At 43.6% G+C, this 22,062-nt stretch overlaps 1 protein-coding gene across 4 annotated transcripts in view; it reads right to left on the bottom strand.

Moving 5' to 3' along the window:
- esrrb (estrogen-related receptor beta) overlaps positions 1-21,774 on the bottom strand; it is a 41,108-nt gene extending 19,334 nt beyond the window's left edge. The window contains exons 1-4 of one of the 4 annotated variants that reach the window (XM_079286579.1): positions 21,630-21,774; positions 17,750-17,818; positions 7,966-8,375; positions 2,327-2,452 (exon numbers count right to left, since the gene is read on the bottom strand). In XM_079286579.1, the coding sequence (XP_079142705.1) occupies positions 2,327-2,452; positions 7,966-8,375; positions 17,750-17,818; positions 21,630-21,679 (655 nt within the window). In that variant the 5' untranslated portion in view covers positions 21,680-21,774. The remainder of the gene's footprint in view (positions 1-2,326; positions 2,453-7,965; positions 8,376-17,749; positions 17,819-21,629) is intronic. The other 3 variants (XM_079286580.1, XM_079286581.1, XM_079286582.1) reach the window with 3 other exon arrangements.
- Between the last annotated feature and the right edge of the window lie 288 nt (positions 21,775-22,062).

The raw sequence follows: 22,062 nt of genomic DNA, 5'->3' as shown, positions 1-22,062 counted from the left end.
AAACATTCCTCTGCGTGTTCTGTGTGTGTGTGTGTGTGCACATGTGTGGAGGGATCTATGTGTTGGTGAGCGATGGAGAAAGGAAGTCAGTGCAGAGAGCAACTGCCACTGAATGATGTCAATGTAATCTCTCAATAGTATCTTGTCTTCTCTCTTGCTCTAAGCTCTGATCCGTTTCCATTGATCAGAGGAAAAACCTGTTGCCCCTGACATTTGGTTCTTCTATTGATCACTTCCTCCTTCATACAGTCAGGGGAAAGTACAGCGACTCAACACAGAGTTCAGGCTCTCCTGTAATCGGACCGCTGATCTTCCAAACCATTTCCCTTCACCTCATACCACACTTTGAGATGATATGATTGCAGCTTATGTGCTTGCTCAGTAGAAACTGATATCGTACGAATGAGTGTAAACAGAAATATCTAGCCGTAACTTCCTCAGAATACGTCTAATATCGCTCTTCTCTCAGAGACGGTGATGGATTTAAACTTCTGCTTCGTTGGGGTTCAGCGCTGTACTTTGTTGGAGCTGTAAAGTTATAATTAGGTGATTTTCCATTGAGACACAATGTGACCTTTCTGCAGTAATGAAAGTAAGTGGCAACCTGAGTCACATGAGCGGTGGCCATCTCCACACTCTGGGCCTGAGCATGGCGTTGAGCCGGCGGCTTCATAGAGCTTACAGTGGACAGAGACCACGTGTCTCTCTTTCCATTTTGTCTTGGTGACACTTTAAAGGGCCGGACCTCTAGGCAGAGCTTACTCACGTCCCTGTTAATCATGACAAACCTGCAATTTTAATAATATTTTGATTGTGACAGAAATCGGTTATTTCCGAGGGATCTATTGCAACTCCTGCGCAACACTTCAATCCCGCTGTGATAATAGTTGCCATGAGGTGAGGACAGCCGCTTTGTAAAGTAGGGTCATTCTTATTCTGACAATGTGCTGAATACACAGAAGTGTGCGGCATTAGAACCACGGGCTTAGCCAAAGTCTGCAAAGTTTGACATTCTTTTTACCCTGAGCCGACACTGGTCATTCATTTATAGCCACGGCTACATATTTTTTGGAGTCTCTTATTCTCCAAGATGATATATTGGCATAAATGTTTCATCAGATAGTAATGCGATTACTCTGTCTTTCTGGCACTGAGGCTTTATCTGGCTGCATGCAGTCCAGCGGATTCTGTTACTGTGTGGAGATCCATACGGGCTATGACTCTGGCTTCAGGTGGCAACCGGATATATATTATGCATCTATAAATCCCGCTCTCCGATGAATAATGGGAGGAATAATGCTGGGATATATACTGCGCAGAGTTAGACGGAGAACTTAAAAGTGGAAGATTGTACGGAATTTCATTTATCTGAGCTTCTGTCTGGCAGTATTCATACCGCTGTTTAAGCATGAGGGACAATCGTACTTGGCACAACACTCGAGGAAAATGCGTTTCCTGACACAGTTCCTGAGCTGCTCCCAGAGGAGGCTTGAATAAATATAACACTGCCACTTCACCCCCAAGTCACATATCTTTCATTATTCATTTGTCTGGCCCTTTCGGAGCAACCAACAAGTGAGAAGGAGACGGAGGGAGAAAGAGAGAGAGAGGCAGGTGAGCAGGCATGTGCTCGTGCGATGGGGTAAGAGAGAGAACAGATCGGTGCCTCCCCCGAAAAAGCAGCCCTGCCTCGGGGTCTCAAGGGGTTCAGTCAGGGCGATTGGGGTGTGTGTGGGGGTGGGGGGGGGGGGGACACACCCAACAAGACAAATCTATCGGAAGCATGTTTAATTGTCACTGAATTCCCTGCTGGCGTGACTTTAAAAAACCCATCCACAGGAAGAGAGCTGAGATGTTCGGAAAACATTTAGTGGATCAATATGCGGGGGTGAGCTGAGCCCATGTGTGCTCAGGGACCTGGCCAGAGCCTTTCCAGGCGGAATACTGTTACATTTCTATTACTCAGACGGCAGGATCAACCTATTCAGCATATTTCTGTCCCCAGCTCAACTGCACATTATTTACTGCTCTGTAGGTAGGGGGAGGACAGCGGGGCTGGGAACTGTTTTCTGGGCCAGCCAGTTGTATGCATCTCTCACTTTGGGCTGCTAGATGAAAGATGCTGTGCATGACTCATTGCGTAACGAAACAACTATCATGAGAACAAGTGTGGGATGCTGTAATGTTCCACTAACAGCTCCCTTATCAGATTAATGGTGGCTTCTTTATTTGCATGAATGTTGTGTGAAACAAAACACGTACAGTAAATGTATCTGTGTGTGTGTGTGTGTGTGTGTGTGTGTAAGAATAATAAAAATGCTCTTACTCTTCTTACCTTCTTTGAGCATCCCCACTTTGAGGCATTTCATGAAGCGACAAGCCTGACATGATTTGCGTCTCCGCTTTGTGATCTCACACTCATTTGTGGCAGGACAGCTGTATTCTATGTTACCTGAGGAGAAGAAGAAGAAGAAGAAGAAGAACAGCAGGTTATCACAAGCAAAACCAGTTGTCTAAGTCCAATACATTCAAATCTAAAACAAAATGTTTGTGAAATATGAGGTGGAGGCACTAAAGAGAACCCCTCATTTTTAAATTGTGTGCTGCTACTGATGTGTATTCTCAGACGGTCGATAATAAATTATATTTTGCCAACCAGGCATGGGCACTTGTTAACCATATGGAATCCTATAGAATCCATTTCTGTAGTGTGCAGGTGGCTCAGGTCTCCAGCGAGTAGAGAACCTTTCAGCACTGAGGGCCTCAGCAGGAGGAGAAGCTGGGGTAAGAGGTAGAGGGTGGGGGGTGGGCGGGGGAGTTGGAATTTAAGCTACAACAGTCCTTCAGGACCCATCAGTAGACGCCACCCAGGTCCAACACTAAATTGGCCTCATTAATTCTGTGCGTGTCCCCTCCGGGCCCCGGGCGCAGGCCGTGTCCCCCTGCGCTCAGAGGGGCCTGCCACTGCCTCAATAGCAGGCTGGAGAGCCAGACACGCTGCCCCTGACCACTTTACATAATACTCCAGCAGACCCAAACCTGTTGTTACCACTGTTGCTATTGTTGACTATTTACATGGTGTACAGGCAAGAGGCCTGATGCATTATTCAACTGCAGCGTCTGATTCCAGGACGGAGCAATGAAAAAGAGTTTCATTGCTCCACAATAAAGGAGCCGGTTGCGCTCTACTCTAGCATTAGCAATAGAAAGGGCAGGACATGTGAGGCAATGCCTCCGCTTCTGTCTGATTCCCTACATTTTACTGTATTCAGGGGGTTTTCAATAAAGGGCTTCGATGTAATGGTTGCTCCAGCCTAGGAGTTCGAATTATCCTCATTTTGAACAGGCTTTCAGCTTTAAAGCTTTTGACATTGGGGTTTTCCCTAAACTTTTCTTTTAACCCAGGGTTTATGTCTTTGTCAGACAGTGAAATAAATTGTTGAGTGATGTAAAGATGTCATTTAATCATCATGAGTACCTCAATATTTTTCCCTCAGCCATTAAAATACATGTAAGTGAACAATATGTCAGCAAATGTGCTTTTTGTTGAAACTACTAAATACACAGATGCTGTGTACAGCAACCCCCTGTAAGGCATTTTTATACTTTGCAGTGTTTTAACAGAAATCCACACACAAGCACATCAGGACTGCGTCCCGACATCCTGGAGCTGCTCCACAGCGCTGACCCTTTACTCCATATGTTCTGTACAGAGAAACCGAAAGCTGTGTAATATTCCACGGGCGTTCCTCCACTAGCCCTCCAACATCCTTTGACAACTTATGCAATTATGTTAACATTATTGGGCAGATCAAGAGGAGGGTCCCAAGATGTTATAAATAATTAGAAATTCCTCCTTATATCTGGTTTAGAAATCAGTATGCTAATTCTCCTCATCTCTTTGGGATTGGGGTAAATAAAGGTGTGAGGGAAGGCGGCTGATGAGCTCTGATTGTCTTTCCTCTGTCTGTTTCTCTGTTGTCATAGCAGAACCAGACCATAATAATCCTATCCATTTCCCACATCCAGGGAGGAGGCAATCAGTGCCACCCTGTGCTGGATTCAATTCTTGGAGGTCTTTTTGGTTTGCGTTCCCATTATACACTAAACAATCAGCAATTTGCTGGGAGGTAAAATACTTAACACGTGAAAGAAACATGGATTATGCAAATCTGACACGTCTTTACTGATCATTTTATTCACTTTGTTGAATGGACGCTATGTGGCGGGTCTGCTTGCACGGCCCAGCCCGGCACAGTTGACCCTGTGTGTGTCCCCTGAGGACTCTTTGTTTATGGGGGTATTTTGCTCTCCCTTCCCCGTCTCAGGGGTGATGGGGACTCGGGCACATACCGCACCTGGTGGCTGACTACCTCTCAGAGAGTTGGCCCTTGGACATCACATAGTCCAGAAACAAACACACGCTCACACGCTGCTGTGCTACTGTGTCCACCTGTCCCGTCAAGTCCTCTGTGCGTGTGATGTTCTGTCAGAGGGGGCTTCTCATAGCTCAATGCAGAGAGGAGGGGGGTGGATTAACTCATTTTTTTCATCGCTCCATTCGGTTTATATTTAGAAGAAGTTTCAGTGTCGGTATACCAACAGTAAGCCCCACTTCAAAACATGCCTGACATCGTTTAGCTGAGCTAAATGACAATACGCCTTGACCTCTCTTGGCCTGTTGCTTTTATTTACATACATTCATATTGAGAAAAGAAGAAAAATATCCAAGACATGGTCATAGTAAAGGCAGCTCCCACAGATTGGAACTTGCCACGACGGTGACAAGTTTAAGTAATAATATCTGATGCTGTTAAATGTTTGTAACCTTTCTAACCACTGTGGTAAAAACCACACTTCATTTACACTATAAGCAAAATATACCTGTAATTGATGCGGTTAATTAGGTTTGGACTTCAATGTAATTGTTAAATAAGAACACAATCACTGAGATTTACATTTATGCATTTAAATGTTTTACTTTCAACAGAATAGGCTTCATCATTGTAAGATGTATTATTTTATGCCCAGTGTGTCCTTCTTATCTTTGTGTGAATGAATGACAAAGTGTCACAACTAACTACTGATTTAATTGGGAATTTTGTAGTGACATCAGATTAAAACATTGAGTCAAAAGGGCGCACCTCTTACATTATTTACAGTAACCTTGTCATTCAGAGATGTGAATAATAGAATGGCCGGTTTCACTTTCAGAAATGAAGCATACTGGCGGGAACCCCTTTAACCCGAGGGCCATGCCGGGGTGTATCCGTCTTTAGAGAGGTTACGGTATGGTTACCAATAACATGACAGAGTGAAGGGAGAAGAAAAAGATTTCCCTCCTTCTTGTCTTGATAAGTATCTGTCTCAATCTATTTTATGGCTTTTCAGGACCCATGCCAGGGCACAGAGGGGAAAGTCAGGTCTTGTAAGTAAATTACAGTAAAATGGCAGGTATTTCTCATCAAAATCTAAACTGACTTTTACAGGCTTACTGTCAAGGTCTATTACTTCATATAGAAGGGGGCCACTGAGTTCAGTTGGTTTTCAAGCAATTTTACACTTGGGTTCAAAATGGGAAGAAAACACAGTTCAATAAGAGATTTATGTTTTTGATTGGTGGGTGCACGTGAGGTGCAGGAATGGCGGGATGATTAGGGAGCAATGAGAACAGGGCTATTTCTGGGATGGATGGAGATCCAGGTTGACATTAATTTGGGGCCTGGCCTTGAGTAATGTAACTATCTCCACGTAAGAGTTCAAGGGGCTTTTCACTGGATGAATAGGTGAAAGATGATGGATTTTCCATCATCTTTTGTTGAAAAGGTAAGACTATGAGGCGGGAGCGGGAAATACAACAAAGACAGTAAGTTACTCGGTGCCTAAACTATCAAAAAAAGTCAAAACAATTTAAATAGAACTAAATTGAAAGATAATATATATATCTAAAAAAAAGAAAAAAAACTACAAATTTCCTCTCAAGAATTAGCTGCTGAATCACACAGAGTTACACAAGGTGAGCACAAGGTGATAAAGAAACGGTCATGTACAGGGTTAACATTAACTTAGCATGTTATTAGCCCGAAGTGCTGCAGAACAATGTGATAAAGGGCTGGAAGAGACAGCTCCTTTGTTTTCCTCTCATTAGAGAGGGCCGTCTCACACTCCACCCTTGACTGCCTCGTTATTCCTTTAATTAATCAGTTCTCATCAACGGCACCCTCTCATTCTTTCAAGGGCTCTACATCCCGCTATTTACCACCTCCATTTTCCTCCAGCCATCCTGCATGTGTTTCTTTTATCATTTCGGAAGGCTTTCACCTCCCCCAAAAAGTCCCTGCGTCCTCCTGCTTTTTCTGCCTGGGACCCCTGTCTGATTATTATGCCATTAAGCCTCTCCTCCTCTCCTCTGAAAGAGCAGCAGGGTCCCTCTCCAATCTTAAGAAGTCCTGGGTTTTTTTTCCCCTCCTTTCCCTGAAATTACCCGGCGACGCGTGCCTGAGTTTCTAATTGGCATGCCCGTCCCTGGAGACGGCCCCCTCCCTTCTTCCTAATGAAAAGCCTCGGCCTTAATTACACTTTCCAAACGCTGATTGTTATTGACAAAACTCCTGTGGCTCGGACAAACGACGGCAGATTAGCTCCATTACAGGCAGCCCTCCAAGAAGAGAAAGAGAGGGATTTCAAATCGACAATGCAAAGTGAGGGGGGGGGGGGGAAAGAGGAGCTTTCAATTTTTTTCCCATGTACCTTCCTCTTAATTGTTTGGGCCATTGCTCCACTTAAGACGTCCCTTTCTTCCCCGAACGCTTTTTTTCTGTTCCATTGTGTTGCCGTCAGTGTACTTTTAGTGAGGGGACAAAAGCCCAGTTATGTTATTTGAGAAAAAAATGTTCATCTATTGTCAATAGACAGGATTGCTGATGGCAGCATGGGTAAACAGGAGGATTTGGCCTAATGCTTTTGTTTGCCTGCAAAAGGTACATAGACTGTCTAAAGCTGATAGGGCTGTAAGGTCCAAAATCAACACTTAACAACCAGACAGACGGCCAGATCTTCAAATAATGCCTGCAATCATTTGTTGATGAAAAATCACTGAAAGCAATGGATTAAACCTGTCGGACTCATTTAGTTGAAAAATCAAATTCTTCCACTCTTAATCACCTCATTTCACTATACTCCAACCTTTTGGCTCATTTCACCTTATTCATCCAGTTTGTCTACAGTATTTGTTGCAGTACTCAGCCGGGGCAGAGCCTCGACTTGGGCAGCTGTTTCCAGGCTCAACAATATCTCCGTCTTCCTGATTAATCCGGAGCAGAGCGCCCAGTGTCACAGCGGGGGGCCTTTCATTGCCTCTCTAATGAGAAGCTGTGATACATCATGCCTTGCAGATAGCCAATCGCACCCATAGTCCCCAGGCACACACACACACACACACACACACACACACACACACACACACACAAAACAAGACAGGAATAATAAAGCACGTTCTCTGAGCCCCCCCAAGGCATCTAGGCAAACAGCCCCGTACACTCCGCCAAATCTGACCCCTGAGTGATGATGTCATGTCCACCATACACCACCAACCATGACAGACGACGTAATCATACCTACACGTCCATCCCGTGTCAAAATATTCCTCTGGTTTCTGTTTTTATTTGATAACTAGTAAATACGCTTGTAATGTTGTCCTATAGTGAGTGGAAATGTAATGGAATCAAATATTTTCTGTTTCTGTTTTACAGAGGTTGTTGGTCTCAGGAGGTAGAGAAAACACTTTCACACTCTTGTCATTTTTTTTTCCATGGTAAATCGATGGGCCTGCGTATGTTTCATTGTTGTTGTGAGGTCGGAAGTGTCTTGTACGGAGGGTGTTTTTATGTCTGGCAATGCAGCGACAAGGAATGCAATACTTGTATTGACGGTTTGTAAAGGGGGGAGGAGGGAGGAGAAAAATACCTTGTATTGTCCTTTTAAAAAAGGCTTTGCAGGCCTCACAAGAGGCCACCCCATAGTGATACCCCGAGGCTATATCTCCACAGACCAGGCACAGCCTCTTGGGGAGGGAGTTCAACATGTATTCGCACTTTATGGACGAGTCCTCCATGATGGTGCTGGAGCAGTCATCGTAGCGTTTGCGGCAGGTCACGGCCCCGAGCCCGCTGGGGGTGAACATAGGTGGAGAGTCCAGGCCGTTGGAGTGGCTGTTCATAGTGCTGACATAGCCGCCACTGGCGTCTGAGTTGCCGCTGGGGCTGTGGTGGCTGACCGTGTCGATGACCGAGGAGGGACTGGATGGCTCCGTCTTGATGTAGGACCCACAACTGGAAGGTAGGTGCCGGTCATCAGCGGCCATTCTATTCAGCAGCCTGAGGGGTGGGGTGAGTGGGGGAGGGGGGGGGGGGAGAGTTGACGGGAAAGGGAGGAGGAGAAGAGGAAGATGATTAGCAGAGGTCTTCCAAGAGTAGATATTAATCTTATCAACCAGTGGAGTGACATTAGCTAAACACTTGATTGAAATTAGCTTTTCATGACAATTACAACACAAATGCTCTTTTCCTTTCAGTAGACATTGTGGTAAAGTTTTTAGAGTTAATGAATGATATATTCATATATATGCGTATATTCAACAATGCAGTCCCAGTAGAAAGCAATCTTTCTTCAGCTTTTCATAGAAAGAGGTTTTTAAATATAAACATGCAATTTCTTCATGGAAAAAGGTTCGTGATGACACATTTGGTGGGTTTCATGTGCTCCAACAGTTGTAATCTATTGTATTTGCCAAATCACATTTAAAATGTACCAACTATTCTACTATGGTCTACTTGGTAGACTTAATGTCTAATAGTCTACTTAATGTTCTGTTCTCTATACCACTATGTGTCCTAACCTTCCCTATAAACCCGTGAACGAGAGGGAGGATCCCAAGTGCTTCATTAGCCACACACCACCGTCTACAACACGCACGTCCACACACCGTTGCACACATGCCCAAAAACAACACAAACACACAGACAGAAAGAAAGGAAAGTGAAAGAGAGTAAGAGGGAGGGATAGAAAGAGCACTCAAATAACTTAACACGCAAGTGCGCGCACACACACACACACACACACACACACACATACACAGCACATCAAGTCTTGGGCATCTCCATAGTTTAGAGAGCAGAGTGGACCTTGGCTTGTCTCCTTGAGTCAGCAGTCAACCAAAAGGAAACATGATGGCAAGATATTGACTTTTTCACTGTCTGCCTAATAACTGTGTTGTGGAGTACATGCAATACGATGCTGTAACGTGTGCAGACTAAAGTGCAGCCTTTTGGCTGTGGCCACAAAATGCACTCTGAAGCCTTCCTTGCCCATAGAAATCTATTTCAGTCTCGCTCTATAACCTTTAACTTGAAATTGCATTGGGAGAACAATGGGGGGGGGGGGGGGAAACTTAGCCCGGACATGTTCAACTCATTTTTCCGTCCACGAATGGAGTGAACTAAAGGGGTGGACTGGTAGAGGAGATGGATAACTCATTGTATTGGGGATGCCGTGTAGACATAGTGACCCCTTAGGGTCAAGGCTAGGTCACACACTTACACACACACACCCCTCTTTGCATTAGGTACCACGGAAGGGGTGAAAGGTCACCTGCACTTGCCTGCATTAACAAAATTGAGCCTTGCATGGCTTATGCAAATTCAGACACAGGGGCTCCTATTGAGTGGCAGCTAGACAGCCCGAAGTTGTGCCTTCGCACTTTAGCCCATTAGCATATTGCCAACTAATGGTAATGTTTACATATTTGACATGTCAGTTTACCATCAGCACGGGGAGAGTGGGATGTTCCATAACGGGCTGTATCTGCCTGATTGGACGATAGCTGTCTGTCTCAGAGTGCTTGGGAGGAAACAGGAAACGAGAGATCTCCGCTGTGTCCCCCTTTCGGTCGGCCGGACTGCCTCTTGCTCTCTGAGGCTGATTTAATTGTGAGGGTGGGTGACGGAGGGGTTCAGGCCCAGGGGTCAGCGGGTCAACCTTATTTTCTCACCCTGGCTTCCTGGGCCCGTGGAGATGGGAGGTCAGCGTGTCAAATTAAATCTCATTCCCAGGTTTCACTCCCTGCTGTCATGTATATTCATCGGAGCTCCAGGTGCCTACCACTTCTGAAAATTCACAAAAAGGTTAACTGCTAAAATAGATAATAAAAAAATGGCCCCTGTTAAAACCGTTGACCTTGTGGAATAAGCCCTTTGCCTGTGCACTCCTGGAATTCTTCTTGCAATATAAAGCCTTCGCTAGATACAACTGATACACAACCACCATTGTGCTGGAGAACATGCTTTCCAATTCACAGTTTTTCTTTCAGTTGTTCTCAATTCAAACAATGCAAAAATACATCTAATACTACTGATGGCATTGGGGGGGGGGGGTATTCAGATTTTCTGTTTAAATAATGATCCATTTGTACTTGCAGACAGAAATTGAAAAAGTGAATCCACTTCATGCCTTTCTAAAATAGAACTCGCCGCTCTTGATAATGAATGCAGATTGCATCCCCATAAATTAATGCACGGCTCTGTGTTCATCTGCTTTATGTTCTCTGTTTCAGATGGATATGTGCACCTGTGCGATAGGGCACCTGCACTTGGCTTATTAAAGGCTATATTTTAAAACGCAGGAGCACAAGATGGCTCCATTTAGCTTTTATTTCACAAATTCAGAGTAAGCTTAACCCCGGTTCAAAGGCCATCTTCAGGGTGACACTTAGCATAATTGCATAAGTGTCTTAACTGTTTCCCCTCCAGCTCAATGTGGTCATTTATAATAAATGTGCTGGCTAGAATCCCCTTAACTCATTCTGCTATGACACATTATACCACTGCTATGCTTATGTTTTTAACAAGCCTGCATATATTGATTAATGATACTGAGGGAATACTAACCACTTGAACCTGGCGTATTAATCAAATAGTCTAAAATATTTCTATAAATATTCGTAATCTCTAATGGGACAGGTCCAATTTAAATCTATAAATACCATTGTATGGAAAAATGAATTATGAGCATTAAATAGTTTGACAGCAGCAATAGTTGTAATAAATAATTCAATATGTGGGGCAGGTGCTAATTAGCCTGTGTGCTACACAGACAGAGCAGACAGGAAAGGATCTGCTGAACTAACCACGACTTGATGCTGTAAAAATCTATAGTTCTGTCTTACTTCCTTCCTCAACATAAGAGCATTTCAAATTCTGCTGCCTGGCTGCCCAAAGGAGCAGTGCTCGTCCACGATACAGTATCCCTCTCTCTCTCTTTTTTCTCTCGCTGTTCCTCCTCCTTTTGTTCCCTTTGCACTGATCAAAATTCATGCTGAGTAGTGGGTTATGGGCCCGCAAACGCACACTGCACAGTTTGGTTTTAATCTGATTCCACCTGGCCCTCCTAACAGCATTTCAGATCCCTAATATCGTTCCACTGGTGCTGCTGTGACCAGGATTAGCTGGCCTAATGATCTGGCAGCTCGTCTCACACCCTCTGTTCCTCGACTTCCGAGAGGAGAAGCGAGGAGCGCTCGTTTCCTCGCTTCTCAACACTTTCCTCGCCTGCAAGCGGAAAACTCTGAACGTCGGAAGACACTGTCGCAAGAACGCAGAACATTCAGGATCTAATTGAGCCAATTTGTAAGTGTTCCTGCTGAGAGCTTCCTGCTCACTTCAGGAGGATACTGACATCCTCCACTGTTCTCTGGGTGACTACAGCTCTCTCCTTGTTTCATGTGTAAATCACAAGCACAGTTACAAACCCGTGCTCGAGGCTCAATTTAAAAAAGTGAGTATATTCCCAGGATGTCCTTTTCACTCTCAAGGCCACCAGATGCCAAAAACACAATTTTAGAACATTTGCTAACCTCATCCCGGAGTGTCACATCCTTGCTACCTGATCAAACTGGGTAAGTGGAGGGGACGGGGTGGGTGGTGGAGGTGGGGGTTGACATCTGCAGGCAGGGTGATGGTGATATCAGATGCCCCGGTAGGGGCAGATCTGTCTGGAGGGCCCCAGGCGATGTGGCCTGATAAGCCACTGGCCCCAGAGTCAGCGTTGGTAGGACAAACTCAATTAGCTCCTGACAGACCTCCTCTCAGCCGGGCTCAGCCTCCCCACCACAGCAAGAACCCACTGGCAGCTGCCACGCTGACCTCTCCTCCTGGGGCCACCGCCACCTTTTACCGCTCTAACACACAGCCAAGGATTCATTTTTGGGAGAGCGGAGACCACGCTGAAATTCTGCACCGCCCGACTAAAGTCACAGAGATACGAGCAGAAGTGTGTATGCCACCAAGGGTGTTCGGCGTGTGTTCACACAGGGAAAAATGGAAATGAAAAAGGGCTGGGGATCAGGGAGGGGTTTGGGTGGCCCTTGGGAGAAAGGAGAGGGAATAGAGATTCCAAAACATATATGAAGGACGCCTCTCTGACTGGTTCCAGGTTAATGACCATCAGGGGAATAAGGGGCCAAAAGACTCTTGGGGTGATGTGCATGTGTGTCTGTACCAACGCTGTACGGGCTTAGGTGCTCTTAGGTCTCAGGGTGTGTTTGTGTTGCAGACAGAATATGAAAGATGGAAATGTTGGCGAAGGGGGTTGATGGCTGTGGTTTCGTTGGAGGCAAGCCCCACGCTCCATAGGGACCCATTCTAATCTATGAGGGAGAGGCCCCTAATTTTGGAGTTTCTCATTCATTAGTCCTGCACTGGCAGAGAGAGGAGGGAGCGGAGGGGGAGGACCTGAAGGGAGGGGAGGGCTCTCTTTATTAACGGATATGCCAGACACTCAGGAGAAGCTGACAGAGATTTATGATGCGCAGATCTATGAAGGCAAACAAAAGGGAAGTCGAGGAGACAGAAAAACAGGAAAAGAGAAAGTAAGCGATACGCAAGGGGAAGAGAGATGGGGCAGAGAGAGAGAGAGAGAGAGAGCTGTGTTTATGGTACCAATGGAGAGCTAGGGCCCCGGATCAATAGTCCGTAGGCTGGAGGCTCGTGCAGGGTTACCACTGGGGGGACCATGGTGCTCTGTGGCCTGGGCAATTAAGTTTTTCAGTCTCCAGCAGAGGATTATATTTAGCTGCTCCACAGCGATGTCACTGTAGTCTTTATAAAGCTATGAGCTCACTCCACTACGACAACATGAGCCCCATGCTCCAGCGGCAGCACAAGATAGCGCTGGCCAAGAAGCAGATCACATCTATTGATCCCCCCTCTTGCTCCTTCCTGTTCCAGAGATGCTGCTGGCAGGAAAGAGAGGGCCTCTTGTGATACAGGCGCTGCTGTTTGTCTGACGTAAACTGTCTGGGCCGCACTGGGCAGATCCAGTTCTTATAAGGGGCTGAGTTCAGGATGTTGAGAGAAGCAAATGGCTAATGACAGAGCTGCTGTCAGTGGGGGGACGTGAGGGAGTTGTCAGTTGTCTAAAATGCCGACAGTGGAGAGCGAAGAGTTAACAGTCTTCTACGCAGACCCAGTGGGGAAGCTCCCTGCAGAATTGAACAGCTCATCACACTGTATGTAAAAAAAGAAGTTTAGTGATAAGTCTCGTCTGCCGTGCAGTACATTTGGGATCAAATTTTTAATTCTGCTTTTTCATTAGAAAAGATTAGTTTCCATTACACCCATTATGAAGCATGGCCATGGTATAATTGAACAACATAAATGTACAATGGCTTGTGATATCTACAAAAAGCAATTATAGTCCACTACTGGCAAAAAAAAAAAAAAAATCCTTAAAAACAGTTTCTAATTATCAGCGTTTTGTATATTTAACAGACTCCTTCAAACCTGGCGTTGTGTGATATGTTACTGATACACTGACGCCAATATTATAATACACTCCCTTGCAATACTGAGGCATACAGTTGGTGGATTCTTCCTTTATAACATATGTTTTAACAATAAACTGTTCCGCTTTATGCCAGTTCTTTGTCACTTTACGTCTGTTTAAAATTCGAATGATGGAACATATTACCAACGACCCAGTTCTGTTGTTTGGCTGTATAACTCTAATACATAAAAATAAATTCATTGTTTTATCACAGAATCTCCAGCATCATGAAGTCATTATCAACATATCATCAGCGCCTCATAAAAGTACATCATCAGTTAACTTGGCCACTCATGAACAGTGTGATATGGTAATATAATGAATCAATAAAGTCAGTGGAAAGAGATTCAATAAGAGCAGAATGTCAACACTGTTGTTAAAATAGTAAAAAGAAAAAACTGGATTTGGTAATATGCTGCTGAATAGCTGACCTGTCCAGGCTAATGTATGAATATCTCTTGAAAATTCTGTTTCATGCTGCAAAAGCCCTTTAAGGCTCGGTTTTGTTTAACGGCCATAAATCATGTGGAAAGCCAGCAGATATCAACCACAGCACACCTCTCACGCACTCTCAGTAGGGTTCCTTATGTAAAATAAAGAGAGGGGGATTATGAAATATGAATGATGGAAACTTTAGCAAAAGATCCAAGCCCATTTTATCAGAGGGGCGAAAGATATTAGAGATTGGGTTGCTTGTTTTTTGCAGTGTGTGTGTGTGTGTGTGTCACCAACAGAAAGAAATATTATCATAAAGGGTTAAGGCTATTTAACACAGTCCAGTGTAAATCACAGGAGGACGGAGGTATAGAGCCATGCATGAAATTACTTCATTAATCTTCTTCTGATAGGCTGTCCTTGTTTAGGGGAGAACTATATACCTGCTTAAAACAAAGAGCCCATCCTGCCTCCGTTATAAATTGTCCTCTTCATAAGAAGAAGAGTACAAATACAAACATACCCACACACACATGCACACACAAATGTACAAGGCCAAAATTAGCAGGTTTATCAGGCGTCCAGGATAATTCAAACGCAATCAAATGTGTAAATGTTTGTACAGGTTCACAGTCGCTGTGTCATCACGGCACATAGGTAAGATTAAAAGAACACACATAATACAACGTGATCATCAAAGTTGACTTGATTCCTCTGATTTAAATTGTAGCGCACAATTCAAACAGTTCCAAAGTGAGTTGATGCTGCTCACAACACTATTGCTATGACTGTGTCTGCCACAGCAGCAGACACAGTCATAGCAATAGCCTCTGGCTTTTTACAGGCTCATCTCTACCAGCTGCCACACATTCCCCATAAATAGTGCTGGTAATAAAAAGACGGGTGGGCCTAACTGATTTATAAGGCAGTGTCCACCACCACACCACCATTCAGGAATAATTAAACTTTGGGGATATTTCCTGAATTAATGTGTCTCCTTCAGGGGGCAATCTAAACATACATTTCAGTGTTCACCACGTCTGGTGTCACCGGATGAACTGGGAGGGAGCGAGTCTCCAAGTGGCAGGTTCAACAACCAGACACTCAATTTGACCATTCGACTGCACTCAGCGCTGTGGGGGTGGTCTCATGAGGAGGCATTTAAATGTGAGTGTGTATCGTGGCCAACAGGAAAATACACACACAAACACATAGTTGTATAATTTGAAGGCAGGCGAGCAAGCAGGGACACACACACACACGCACACACACACACACTTCTACACTAACAAATCTGTCAGTTATCAGTTGCAATGATTCTGTTGTGCAGTTGTAAACAACAGGTTTTATGAGACATGAGACAAACAAAGTTAACCTGTAATGAATAACGTTTTATGTCATGGGGAGTCAGAACCTCGCCTGACAATCTGATTTAAACTGAGATGGAAGCTCTAGCTTTAACAAATAATACAAATAAAGGCAATGTTTCAAAAATAAATGATGGTATAAAAAATACATGTGGGTTAATGTTGAATCACATATGTATCAATTATGTTCTGCATTTCTTGGAACAGGATTGTACCGCAGTGTTTTCTCACATAATTTAATGTTTTAGGGTTTTTCTTATTTCTGTTATTCGAGTAATGCGTATTTGACACGGGTCAAGACAATGAAATACGTCAATAGAAATTCCTGTTCAGCACAGAGAAACGAGGCCTACAGTGGCTGGCTTTTTGCACACCGCCATGTTAATGGCTGGTTATTGGTCACATCTACTTCCCTCGGGCAAATCAGGGGTGAGTGATAGTAGTCCTGTCTCTCACGCTCTCTCTGTCTCGAGAGACACACCCATAACACAGCTGCTGTAAGTGTGCACACTGCGTCAGTCCTCTCAATTTCACAGTTTTGTACAGTTCATGATGCCATGCTGCACAGTTTTCCTTCAAAACTACGGTGTGTGTGTGTGTGTGTTCAAATATGAGCATGAAACATTTACTCCCAGCTGTCCAAAGAGTGATGAGAAAGAAAAAAAAAAAGAAGTGCTCGCTCTAAAAGCTGTAATGGATGCAAGGCTCGCTGTGGCCATGTAGAGGAGACATGCTGAAGCTGTCAGTGGGAATCAGAGCGGCTACTGTGACGGACGGTTTCAATATTGATTTCATAAATAAACAAAGCTAACCATCGATCCTAATGTTATTTTGCATTTCAATTACTGCCCCGAAACATAACCTTCAAACAGCTGGCCGTTCAATACCAATAGCCTTCGCTGATAAACACCCATATAGTTACCCGCCTTACATCACATTTTCTTACCAAGTGTGAATTTGTGGACCTACAAAGTTTTCCCTCCTCCAAATTTAGGACAGAGGTTAAAAAAAAAGCAGCAGCATTGTCGTGAGTGTTCATATCTATCATACTAATGGAGAGAACCGTAGGAAACAAGCAGACTCGGCAAACACAGGAAGCTTCACTGAAGTGTTTTCTTGTGACTAATTTGCCACGCTACAGTTTTTTTCAAGTGTATTTCTTGACTCAGTTATTTTTCTAAACTTCAGTGTTCTAGATGGTGTGTGTGTGTGCCTGTGCGCATACATACATGTGTGTGTGTGTCAATGAAGAGGAGCCCTTCAATGTTGGAGCAACAGGAAGAAGTGCTGACGCACCGTGTCAGTGATAGCACTCTGCTGCCACAAGGGCATGAGAGCCCGCGTAGGCTAGCATTATCCTTCTAGACTAATGGACCAAGTTATTTTTAAACAGATTCTCACACTGCGGCGGAGGTGTCCAAGGTTACAATGCATGAGAAATCAGAAAGGGAGGCGTGTGGTGACGGCTGGTGATTTCTGTGCGGGTAGACGTTGTGAAATAGCCAAAGAGGCCTGGTAGCCAATCACTGGGAGGTGTAAAGGCCAAACATCAGATAGGGTCTCAAGAGACAGCATGTTATAGTATCACCAACATCCAAAATGTACCAATAATATTAAAAATACAATTGTATACTTTCTTCAAACTTTCTTTCATGCAATATTAGTTGAAAGAAAAAAAGTTAATTTGCAATGTGACCATTTTTACACAGAGTTTTTTGCACAATATTAAATCGAACGGGTCATAATATTTCAGAACAGAACAAGTCTGGATATTGCATGCTTTTCTTACTCTTATTTTCCTAATTAATGACCCACGGAATAGAGCACCCAAAGGTGGGGTAACACTACCACAAATACATGAGTGAGTTTGATTTAGCTGCTCCTTTAAAGCCAGTCTAAGCACTGACAAGTATGAACCCGAATACATCTGAAACTACAGCACAGTGAACATCCAGAGAGTGTCAATATACTCTGCATCCCCACTTGGCCTGGAGTGGGACAACATGCTCCCCCCCCGCTCAGCCTGAGCTGAGTGACATATTGACAGTGAAAGTAATGATACTAGATACCAGAAATGAGAGGGCTCCAGCGTGGCCAGTGGACTCAGGAATCTCTCTAATGAATTGGACAACAAAGCCCTGTTGGTACAAGGAAGAAGTATTTAGAATCGGGTGACAGACTGAATTTTAAAACATCAGGGTTTACTTTAAAAAAAAAGGCACACATCCCAACACCCCCTAAAAGCTCTGGGAGATGAGGAGGGTGGGATGGGGACAGGTGGGCTGTGGGGCTGGACACTGCAGAGCTACAGAGGCCACCAGCTCCTGGCGCATAGCGGGGTGGCCATTCTCGGCCAGAAGCCTCTTCTGGTAATGTATTCTGAAACCAAATTACCGTAAGCTGATCCCATCTGGATAGTGTCTGTGCACGGCTGCTTTGGTTACCCACCACTGCCTCTAGCCTGCGATAGCATCTCCATGAAGACAGCAAAAATCTGATTAACCCAATAACAATGAAACACTTGGTCAAAGAGCAAAGAGCTTTTAACTTAAGATACACAAATGCAATTCCCTCGCCTTGTTTTCTGAAACCTAATAAGAATCAAGCAGACGGACTGCTGGAGATGGGTGTTTCGCAGGCTCTAATGCAGCACGCTGGGAATGAAGTCGAATGAATTGAAATCGAATTCATCATTGTGTGCTAACTTCTCTCTGCTTCTCTTAAAAAAGATACATTAAAAAGCTTTTATTTCATGAAGGGAAATGGGATAGCCTAGTTTAGTTTATAGCAGTGGCTCTGCCAGGGCTTAAGGAAAGCGAGGGTGTTGATGGAGCATTTAGAGGCAGAAAGATGTCACATCTCAATTCAATTCTAGCGAGCACAGAGGAACTCAAACTGACAATCCTCGGCATGGGCTGACTTCTGAGTGGCGCGAACTGCCACTGCAATGCAAGATCAACAATAAGCCTGTCAGGCTCGTACACTAAGCGGCTGGTCTCTCTGCCATGAGCCAAGAGATATTCAGACTCCAATAAGTCCAGCAGAAGTAAATAACAGGTGGAGTGTAACGGGCCACATGCCGGCGGCAATGCCGCACACACACATTTTGAGAGAATACATACAGAATTAAACTTCCAGTAAAACCTGTGTTATCAGAATACTCTGTGAAAACTTGCGTGCGCTCGCATTTCTAAATAGCGCCAGTGTGCAAAGAGGCGAGAGGTGCGTGCGTCTCTCTCTATTCTGAAGGCAAAACTCTGTTTCCATCTGATTCCCAGGCAGTGGCGATGCCCTCGGGTGGATCTATAGAGAGTATACCACAGCGGTTCCACAACAGTGCTGTGCTAATTACACGCCGCACATACGTCCCACTAATCCTCTCAACCAAGCATCACAGCCACGTTCAGCCCACAGTGAGGGGCTGCGAATACCGCTGTACCATTAGCAGAGGAGAGCCACTCTCAGCACACTCTCAGGCCACTGCTGGAGAGATGCCACAAATAACTAACTGTTGGTAGGAAGACATGTAATCAGGAGAATGCTAATTTACTGTCATAAGTTACTGTGGCAGATTTTTAGCTTTGGAGTTGGAGAAATGATTACAGCCACATTTGATCACAAACAATTTCTAAACACATCTGTGGTAAGTTACCAGAGTTGTTTATAAATCAAACACCTGTTCACAACTCGGCTTTGAAAGAGCAAATGCTCTTCTCAGCGTTATTTTAAATGTCACATGTTTCCATATGAATCAAATAGTCGGATCATGGGACACAGAAATGCAACTGCTTTCTTGTGTGGAGAGCCATTAAATATTCATTTTCTTTTGTCATATCGACAAATATGTCAATATGCAACTGTAATGTTTTGGGGGAAGAAAACAAAAACAAATTAATAAACATTAACTGCAATATATTACTTCAACATATTTGTCATGTACACGTTTAGGAACGTGTTATTTTACATTTGATAATTTAACTATAACATTGGAGAGTAGACGAAAAATCAAAAGTACATTTATGAATTTTGTCAGATTACTTGAAACGAGACAAAGTCAAATATATAGTCAACTAAAACTGCAAACATTTTAAACAAATGATTTCCAACATAACTCAAATATTGTTTTCGTGTTTGAAAAGGTTTGCAATAAATTGATTCAAAATGTGTTGGAAAGTGCATTTGTTATGAAAATAATTTGAAAATGAAACATCTCCTCAGACATAAGAATAATCATATATCCAAATTATAATCATACATAAATGTGGGGGTTGTGTGAAGATCTGCTTAAAAAGAAATACAAATGAAAGTAGTTTTGACAAAGATATATTTGCAGGGAATACTACAATGAAAAATATAAATACACTTGAACATATAATACTTGATGTGTTGCAGAAACACCCACCCTGTTACTGCTGTTTGTGTAATTGTGTATTAATGTGTAGAGACACAAGTGAACTTTTATAATCCATCACAGGATGAACAAAAGGAGATTATTGAATGTCTGTCTAAGACGGTCATATTTTCTCTAGAAGCATTTCTTTAATTTCCAGTGATTAAAGCCCAAAGTAAAGAAAATCTGTCACCAAATGGGTCAAGTAAAGCACTAACAACATTCAGCTTACTAACTTTACACTGAATTATAACCTGTTACGTATTTCCACTGCATGTAGAATACTGCTTTAAAATATAGTGAATCTAAACTAAACTCCTCAATTCGCATTAAATAATGTTCAGAACATGAAAAGCTCAGTAACAAGATGATACAAATTTTAACTGGAATGTTTTACAAGAGAGAGAATCTAATGTAAATTGTCTGAATGTGGAAATTACTTATCAGGCAACTGTGAGGTAATTGAAATTTAAACGTCTGATTGGTCTTCCACAAATCACGACGCATATATACTACTTCATTTATATTTCTTTCAAAATTGAACCCTTTATATAATATAATAAAGATTGACATAAAAATGATCTATACATTTATATGTATAAAAATCCTCACACAAGCCCAAAGTTTTAGTCTGTCCATTAACTGGGATATGTTGAATTCAAAACATTAATATTATACCATTTAAAAAAAAACAAAGACATATTTTTCACAACTAAAGATTATACGTTTATTTTGTATCAAATTCAAGGATGTTTTTACAAAGGTAAAGTGTGGTCGGTGCCGGAAGCTCAGACTGTCCCAGCAGCCAGGAGTTGTTGAGACAGCAGCTTGCCTCGTGTGCCCGCTGGCTGGGACACACTTCCACTGAGGTCACACGGTCTCTTCATTCGTCTTTTCTGGCTACAAATATTACACTGTGTAATTTATCCTCTCCAATTCCACGGGTGCACGTTAATCTCATCTCCTTAAAAAAAATATATATATATATATTCTCCCTGTGCGGCCGAATCTAAGAACAAAGCCATCAGCAAGCAAACCTCCTAACCCGACTGGACAGGTACCCCAAATTCTTTAGGAAACAAATACACAGTTTGCAGAGGGGCACGCTAAATCAATCAGCCGTGCTCTGAATGAAATTTAAAAAGATGCCAGTCTTTCTCTCCACATGATGTGCTCACACAATAAACCTACACACGTATGCACACACGTACACAGTTGCACCTGCCCTGTTGCTCTATGCTGTCAAGTCCGGCGTGATTTAAGAGCCCTTAAAACAATGAACGAGAGAAAGTGCATCTTTTCGAGTGTGAGTAGGTGTGAGAGGGTAGATGAATAGAGAAGCCAGGAAAAGTACATGACTGCTAAAACAAGAAAAAGTTCAGTGCCTAGACTAGTGGGGTTCAGGAAACATAACTAGAACAGGCATAGTTAACAAAAAGCATAAGCAGATAAGGCAAATAAAAAAAGAAAGAATGACAGAGAAGAAATAAAACTGCATCACAACAGAGGGGTTAAAAGTTAAAGTGAAAGAAGGAAAGAAGGAAAGAAGGTGCACCTACTGGTTATGATAGCTGAGAGGGTCTGGAAGACAAAGTTCTGAAATGTCCATCAGTCCAGTTTTAGCATTCCAGGAATGAGAGGAAGAGGAAAGAGAAAACAACTGAGACCCGCTTCTTCCCCGAATGATGGCACAGCACCCTCAGAGACAACGCTGCCGAAACGAAAGCCCCCTCCAGCACCGCTCCCCCCCCAGCCTGCACAGGTATGTTGGACTCGCGTGTGTGCGTGAGCATGGGTGTTGTGTGTGTGTATCTATAAATGTGTGGCAGAGAGAGTGTGTCTGAGTGCATGTAAGTGAAAGTGTGTGTATGTCAGAGAGAGGGAGAGAAAGTGAAGGAGGAGGGGGGGGGGAGGGACAGATAGACGGAGGAGGTAAAGGGGGGTGAGACAGAGAGAGAGAGAGAAGCGCAGGCAGCAGCGGGATGAGCGCTA

The sequence above is a fragment of the Melanostigma gelatinosum genome (assembly GCF_949748355.1).
Source record: "Melanostigma gelatinosum genome assembly, chromosome: 16".
Classification (NCBI taxonomy): domain Eukaryota; kingdom Metazoa; phylum Chordata; class Actinopteri; order Perciformes; family Zoarcidae; genus Melanostigma; species Melanostigma gelatinosum.
Note: the sequence above shows the minus strand (reverse complement) of the source record. Positions and strands in the feature narration are given on the sequence as shown.